Below are 8,434 nucleotides of genomic sequence, written 5' to 3' on the forward strand. Positions count from 1 at the left end.
GCTTATAAAGTTGATCAATGAACATAAATTGGTCTTACGGGTCTCACGAAAAACCATTGGTCTCACGTGAATCCAACCCCATATATATACATATACATACATACATACATATATAGAGTTTGTTTCAAATACAACTCATTGCATTTGTACAACCAATGCAACCCAATAAATTGAGATATTTATGGAAATGATGAGAGTTCATTTATTATGATTTGAATATTTATGGAAGATAAATATGATTCATTAATTATAATCAATACTTTATATTAGGAAACAATAAAAAATTCTATGAAATCACATATTAATAAAATGAAATAGACGGTTAAAATTAAATTGTATTGGTTGCACAAATGTCAAATGTTGTATAATAACCAACCCCCCTCTCTCTCTATATAACCTAACATACATATGTCTTCTTCCTACCAATATATAAATCACAATCAAGTTTGTTGGTTGAGATGTGACCTTTCACTCAATAAGATAATAGGTTTGGTTCCATAAGTCAAATCCAAATTTAAAGCAACATTTTAGAACCAAAAGTCAAACTCTTGAACTATGTGATCCAAACACAACAGTTTTAAGGTTTTTTTTAACCACAGATTTTTGGGTCAGTTTACATACATCAACTCATTTTTAGGCAATCATGAATGATCTGGAGTCACTGCAGATTAATCTCCATAGTCACGAACGCTTTGTCAACGTCTGAATTCGAACTCATAGTAGATAAGATTTTCCACTACAACCCTTTACGGTTTCACCGGTACGCCACAACCATATATGATAACGATACAGGTTCTTTAGATATGACAAAATCAGTACGTCGGTTAACGCATCCAAGTGGGTTCGCACCCAACTAAATGTCCACTTTCAGTGTCTTCTTGTTAATTTCACTCTTAATTATGAGATGAAGAAATTCATCACTTCTCTTATTATAAGATGGGTAAAACTGTAATTTAGTTATTGAAAAAGTATAACAATTTATATTTCTTATACCGTATGCATTTTTTTATGAACATTTATTTTAGGATATATGAAGTAATTTGTTTTTTTTTTTAAGTTATATACGGCAAATGCAACAAATAAACTCACACATCCTCTCCACCTTTGGTGATGTTTGAACCCCTGACCTCCTAAGAAGCCAAGGATTACGATACCACTAGGACAAAGACCCTTTGATTTAACAGTATAATATCTGACTTTTTGGGTTTTAAAATATTTTGATGTGGGTGGGTCCCACCCAATGAAAAAACAAAAAGCAATGGACAATATTTCATTAATTGAAGTGGGGTGTCACTTTTAAAAGAGATTTGGACATCCCACCATATGTTTGCTTGAAATGATGGGTAAATGTTACCCACTTGTGATTGGAATAATTTTTATTTTTATTATTTTATTTAATTACAAGAATATATATATTTTTCGATTTAAATTGAAAATCGTTTGTTTATTGTCAGTCGACTTGAAGTTATTATACAGATATTTGAGATATTGATTTTAGAATGATGAAAAGGATTAATGTGAATATCTGTCTTTATCATTTAACTTTGTATCTGATAAGTTTTATTCATACAGTGTTTGAGAATACATAAGTCTCAAACCCATGAGATATGTTACTGATGTTGACATGGTGCAGTTGTGACATTTATTTACCTGACGTGATCGAAGTAAAGACGAGACTACCTAGAATCTATGGCCATCGTGATCGTTACATGTTATTGAAATATACATTAACCACAAGGGTGGTGCATGAGTGGTTTGAGCTTGGGCTCCAAAGGTCGAAAGTGTCTGGAGATTCCAGGTTCAAATCCAAGGAGGAATAAAAATACTCTTGTGGCTATGGAGGTTCAAATGCGGTGACTCCGGGATACCCGCAAAGCAGGTGGTCTCCCTGAGATTAGTCGGCTCGCATAACATGTTGGATATCCAGGTTAATAAAAAAAGAAAGAATACAGACGTTGGAGAAAAGGTTTCAAGTTTTGTAATTTTTGTTTAGTTTGTGCAAACCGTTAGCAAACTTTTTCAAGATTCGTCAATACTGAATCAATCAAATGCATCTACACAGATTTGCTTCGGTTTTGGTATGCATCCTTACAGCCAAAATGCATCAAAATGCAACGAATTTTTGCCTTAGTTACTACTCAGTGTAACAATATATTTTATTTTTCTCAGTTATTGTAACAAACATTTTTGTACCCACTTCGACCAGTAACTGGTAGATATTTTAACTATTAGTATGTCAAGTTGTCAGTTGTATTGTAATTCTTAATTATATGGAAAATTGTAACATCAAAATTAACTGATCCTATGTAGACTAAAGACTCGTTTACCAGATAAAATGTATACAAAATACGAAATAGGAGCTGAATGTCTGTTTAATAAAAAATAATATTATCGTTGCACAAAATAATAACTAAGATAAACTTCGTTACATTTTAACGCAATTTACCACAATTTTTTCTTTTTTTTTTCTTTTGATGTGATTTAGGAGCTCAATTTGATGCATTTTCTAATTCTATAAGGCTTAGGGGCTGTTTGTTTACCTCTTGATAGTTTCATTAAGAGACATCTTTGAATCGTTAAGAGGTGAATCTTGTTTGAAATTTTTTTTTGTCTCTTATTGGTTCCAATACCCTCTGGATGATTTTGTATCTTGAGTCTCCCTTAACCATTCAGCACCCTAATTCCATTGTAAACAATTACCGAACAATTACATTTCATTTTGTACTATATCATGAGAGTCTCTTAATCACTCTGACCACTTAATCATTATACACCAAATCATTCAACAACTGTCAAACAATCAGTTCCAATTTATAGTAGATGTATGTTGAATGTATAAAAGCAATAATGGAGATACACCCAAAGTGGTTCATAAGAGAGAACCAATTGTGACAAACAAGAAATCCATTGAATCTCAAAATGCACAACCACCCATCATTCCAAGATGGGTGTTTTTGGCAATGAACATAAATGCCAACACAAAAACATTGTGTTAGGTGTGTGGATTTAAATAATGAAGGGTATTTATGTCTTTTAAATTGTTGGGATAAGTTTATAGCGACAACATATTAATAAACGTATGAAGTCAGTGACGACAAGAAAAACCGATATGTACAATCTGTAAATAAAACTATAAAAAAATTTAACCTCGACCATCAAGCAAAAGAACATGGAGGAAAAGCCATGGGTGGTCTTAGGGGTGCTCAAAAACCCGACCAACCCGATTTATTTGATCAACCCGACCCAATACAACGCGAAATAACTTCACCTGAAGCAACCCGATGTCTAATCAAGTTGTAAAATTTTCAAATCATGGGTATTGGGTTGATATTGAATTACTATTATTTGAACCCGACCCAACCCGATGAACCCGATATCCTTTTATTTCTTAGATTTAATATGATTGTTGAATTTCTATTAATATATCATTAGACAATTACACAATCATGTATGCTCTTTATATATACATATTTTTAATCTATTCACATCTCTATATAACTCATTCGTATATATGTTCAGTAACTGTGAACATATATATGTAAATTGAAAAAATTAACTGAATGTGATATACGTAAGAAACATGGATAAGTTGTATCAAATGGTTGATGATGAAAAAGAAATAACATATTCAATGTTAGAAAAAATACTTTAATGTATCAAAGTATCAACCCAACCAACCCAACAACTCGTACGGTTTGGGTTGGGTTGGGTTAGATTGCACTTTGATTTGGGTTGAGTTAGATTAAGATCTTTCAAACCGTAAGCATTGGGTTGGATTGTTCAAAAGTCTTCAACCCAATCAAACCCAACCCATAAACACCCCTAAGTGGTCTTACCCCTTACTTTAGTCTAGTGGGTAAGAAGCTAGATATCCTAGAAGATACAAATTCAACTTCAGGTACCATACACCTGCTTTATCATCCTTTGGCAATGAAAAATCCGTTCAAAGTTTTAAAGATGCAGTGAAACACTCCAAAAAATGTCGTGTTTTTTAACTGAAAAAAGTATGGATATCCGTGATAAAATAAATTGTACATGAACATGTATTGTTAGGTGATGAGTCTAAAGACTTGCAAATAATTGATTTATATAATTGTTATTTATTATGAATAAGGTATTGGAAGATTATTTAATAGTAGACATGGATGTGAAGAGAATCCACAAATGAATGGATTGAAGATTGTGATTGATTAAAGTAACGACCAAACCAATGCAAGATTGTTTGTCATTGTGTGTGAGAACATGTATAGTGTCTAGGTGCATTTAGTAGGTTAGAGAAACTTCTATATCATAACTTATAATATCTTGTGAGCTCTTATTGAGTAAGCGTTTATTAGGTGGTATTTATTTTACTTTATTGAGTGAATATAACAAGAACTGAGAATCTTATATGGTAAAATGTATTAGCAAGGATTGTGAATTTTATCTGGTAATTAAGGGGCTTACCTGATAAGCGATTTTCCCTGTCCACCAAAATAGGTGTAACAAAAATCTGGAAAATAAGACAAGATTGATAAATTAATAGATCACTCATGTCAAATTAAACCCCATAACCTTCTACAATTCTTTCACTTGTCTGTCTCACTGTCAATCATCCAGTTATGACTCTTCCCTACTAATTTTGTGCAGATACAAAAACACTCTTAAGTAAAAAAAATAACTAAATTTCAAAACCGCAATATTTAAAAAAACATCAAATATAAATCATTAGTACATTAAGGAGCTATATACCCGGTAAGCACTTACCGTAAGAGTCAATCACCCTCACTTACTGGATAAAACTCTCGATCCTTGTCATCATTTTTACCAAGTAAGATTCTCGATTGTTGTCATTTTATCTAGTACGGTAAAGGGACCCGTTAAGCTCTTACCCCAAATACTTATGGTTTTTTAAGAACATAAATTGAACAACATATTTCGCCATTTATGTCCAAACATAAATATCACATTTTCATTTTAACACGAACCATTCTCGATAAGTCGATATACAATAAAATTTAAATCCCGTTGCATTACACAAATACAAAACTAATTATCAAATTAAGGCACAATTAAATTCCACCACAAATGATTCAGCTCATTTGATTACAAGAAAATTGGCAAAACTTCATTTATACACAAACCACATAATATATAATCTCATCTACACATCGATGCTATAAGCAAGCATACAAACTGCACAAAAATTTCGGTAAAAAGACTAATCTACCCCTATCTAGAACAGCAGTAGGCATAAAAAGAAGCAGCAAAACAAGAAAATGGTTAACCTGTTTAAGGATCTATGAATCTGCATTTCTTGCCTTCTTAATCTAGGGCTACTACTCCCAGCCAAATGATACGAGTTCGGAAACGTGTACAAACTCTGCGAGTTCCCGAAAACCCGAGCGTAAATCATCTCTCCGTACATCCACACGTTTGGATTGTAAGCATCGACCCCGTGACTATAAATGTCCGGTGAACGATCGTAACTTCCATAAGGCGTTTGATGAGAATTCCGATAAGAGAACCGTTGGGCGGGATTGGATGCGGGGACGAGAGTTGCGTGTGGCCGAGGTGGGATAACCGCGGTCTTGGTGTCGGCCTCGTCGTCAGAAAATGTTTTGCCGCGGCCGTAAAGAGGGACGACGGATGTGTGGGATATTTCGGATTTGCACACGGGACAAAGTGGATTGTCGTCGGAGTCTGTGGAAGTGGTCTGGAAAGATAGCCATTTGTAGATACAAGGCCAGCAATAGAGGTGGCCACAAAGAGTGACCACCGGGTCTTTAGCGAAGTCAAAGCAGATACTGCAGTCGAAGCACGGCGAAGATTTTTCGGAGGATGGAACGGGTTTCAATTCATCTGCAAAATAGTTTTCGCATTCCATTGCCGATTTGATGTGGGTTGTGGTATTTAGCTCTGGAATAAGCGTTAATTTAGTAAGAAAATGCGATAGTAGAATACATTTAACGAGATTAAAATCAACGTGCATACATAGTTATCAGTAGTTGTCAGTATTGTGCTTTGTGTTTCTTTTAACGTATTTCCGTCATCTCATATTTGTTCCTTAGTGCATTTATAATTTATGGTACTCCTTATTTCTTTACACACACTCTCACCTGTAGCCCGTTTGTTTCTTCCATTTTTTGTTTCCAAGCTAGGGGGTCTTTACGGATGCGTTTGGTCCATAGGACAAGATGTTAACAGGACAGAACAAAAACTTATTGTTCCACGTTTAGTTTGACAATTAGACTGGCACATGACAGAACTAAGTTTGTCCACCAAAATAGGTGGAACAAAAATCAAGATGGGACAAATTAAGTAAAATACTAAACTACACATGTCAAATTAAAACCTTAGCAACCTTCCATAGTACTTTCACCCATCTACCTCACTCTCACCAGTCCAGTCCCGTCGAGTTCTGTTCATGTACCAAACTTACCGTACGGGAACAACCTCTCTACCCCGTTCAAGGTATGTGTACATCCTACCCCAAACCCTACCTCTGCGCGGGATTTACTAGGTTATTTGGTTTTTAAAATCAATGTGCATAAAAGCATAAGCTTAACTTTATGGCGATAACACCCAAATATAATTGGCTATGAAGTGTTCTGAAGTCAATTTATTCACACACGGATTGACCATACGTATGACATGCCAACACAATCAAAGACCATGAAGTATGAGTTCTAAAAATTGACAACTCACCAAATCATCTTCTAGATTGAAAGGTACATCAAACTAGAATAATAAGTACATTTGTGGATACCAAGTCCAAGTTCCTCAATAAAATAACAAGGGCACTGTTCATTCAGATCTCAACTACCACATCTAGATTCATACTCCATCATACTTATGCTTTCTATTGGGTTTTATTTTCAATGTAAAAAGTTGTATTATTGACATATGTATGCATCCTCCATCTAAAAATTTCTAGATGACTGTTAGATGCGACGGATACATTTCCTTGGAGTTTATTTTCAACAACATTTATGTGGCTTTATAAGATTGAGATGAAAACCATTGTGTTATGCCAGAAACGATATTATTTGAGACATCGTGATCTTATCACTGGATTCTGTAATCAGAATATAGAAAAAAGAAAATTGTCGGGTGCATAGAAAAATTAGTTATTTCTCCCAATTTCGTTTGCAAATTAGGTATATTTTCATTTCTTTTTGATGAGCATTGGAAGGAGTCGAAAGGGGGTTAAGTTCATGCCACTATGTGTATCATATAATTCCTTTCCCTATTTTGGATCATGAAATTGGTCATCTTCTCTGTCTAATGAATAAAGGTGTGAGATCTCTTTCCTTTTTTTCCAATTTCCTACTCTAATATCAATATTGTAATATTTTCTTTTTCTTTGACCATGTATGCCTTATCCTCTAGATGATGAAAAGCCAACCTATCTTTGACATTTTCTCATAGGGATGTGGATACAGTTCGGATAGGCTAAATGCACCCCTAAATACGATTTGACCTGATTCGATATAAACAATGGGTGTATATAGCAACGATCTACATGGTCCTCATAGCATCTTTATAAATTGTACAACTTGTAACGTATTACTTGTAAGTCGAGGACAATTTTTCAAAGAGTCATTTATGTATCAACCATAAACATAGGTATTATTGGTCTTATTTACCAAAGAAGAGAAAATAGCAACAACCCTCCCCCCTCCCCAATTTACTTTAAACAATTGAATAGAACATAAAACCCAGTGAGCTTGAAAACAGGTCTGTTATTTCTAGTGTTCTATAGCAAGTTGAACACAATTTCGGAAAATAAGTTAAAATTGTTACGAAACAGAACCATCGCAATAAAGCTCCAAATTGCGTAATCCAAAATAGAGAAAGGAATTGTCTGATACACATAATGGCATGAACTTAATCCCCTTCCAGTTCATCCATAACTCAATAAAACAAATGAAAATATACCTGATTTCTGAAACAAATGAAAATAATACCTAATGTTTGAACGAATTCGGGAGAAGTAACTAATTTTTCTACTCACCGACACTTTTTTTCTTTAATTACAAATTCCAGTGATATAATACGTCTTAAATGATATCGTTCCTGGCATAACACGATCGTTTTCATCTCAATCTTATAAAGCCACATAAATGTTGTTGATGATAAGCTTCAAACAGATAGAAACGAACTAAATCCACCACATCTCACAGTAATTACAGATTTTTATAAGCGTATGAACAAAATTCGTACTCTATGTGTGAAATTACATAAAGAAAAAGCATGAATCCATAGCCAAAAGAAGGCGATCACAGCAACGCTATTAAGCTAATAATTAAAATTATTAGGAACGAACAAAACAGAAGTAGGAATCCGAAGAATTACCTGGAATAAATGAAGGAGACAAATAACAAGATTCTGAACTTCTGATAAGCTACCGGAACTTGATCGGAAACTAGAGTTTCAACGGCTACACGCGGCG

The 8,434-nt window shown here is 34.1% G+C and overlaps 1 protein-coding gene across 1 annotated transcript; it reads right to left on the reverse strand.

The window, feature by feature from the left end:
- Positions 1–5,035: 5,035 nt before the first annotated feature.
- Positions 5,036–8,434, reverse strand: LOC112526715 (E3 ubiquitin-protein ligase RMA1H1-like). The gene is made up of 2 exons (XM_025137106.1): positions 8,338–8,434; positions 5,036–5,898 (listed from the first exon to the last, which is right to left on the reverse strand). The coding sequence occupies exon 2, from the start codon at positions 5,864–5,866 to the stop codon at positions 5,216–5,218; it is 651 nt and encodes a 216-aa protein (XP_024992874.1). The 5' UTR covers positions 5,867–5,898; positions 8,338–8,434; the 3' UTR covers positions 5,036–5,215.

This window comes from Cynara cardunculus (genome assembly GCF_001531365.2).
Source record: "Cynara cardunculus var. scolymus isolate 2C chromosome LG 14, CcrdV1, whole genome shotgun sequence".
In the NCBI taxonomy this organism is placed as follows: Eukaryota; Viridiplantae; Streptophyta; class Magnoliopsida; order Asterales; family Asteraceae; genus Cynara; species Cynara cardunculus.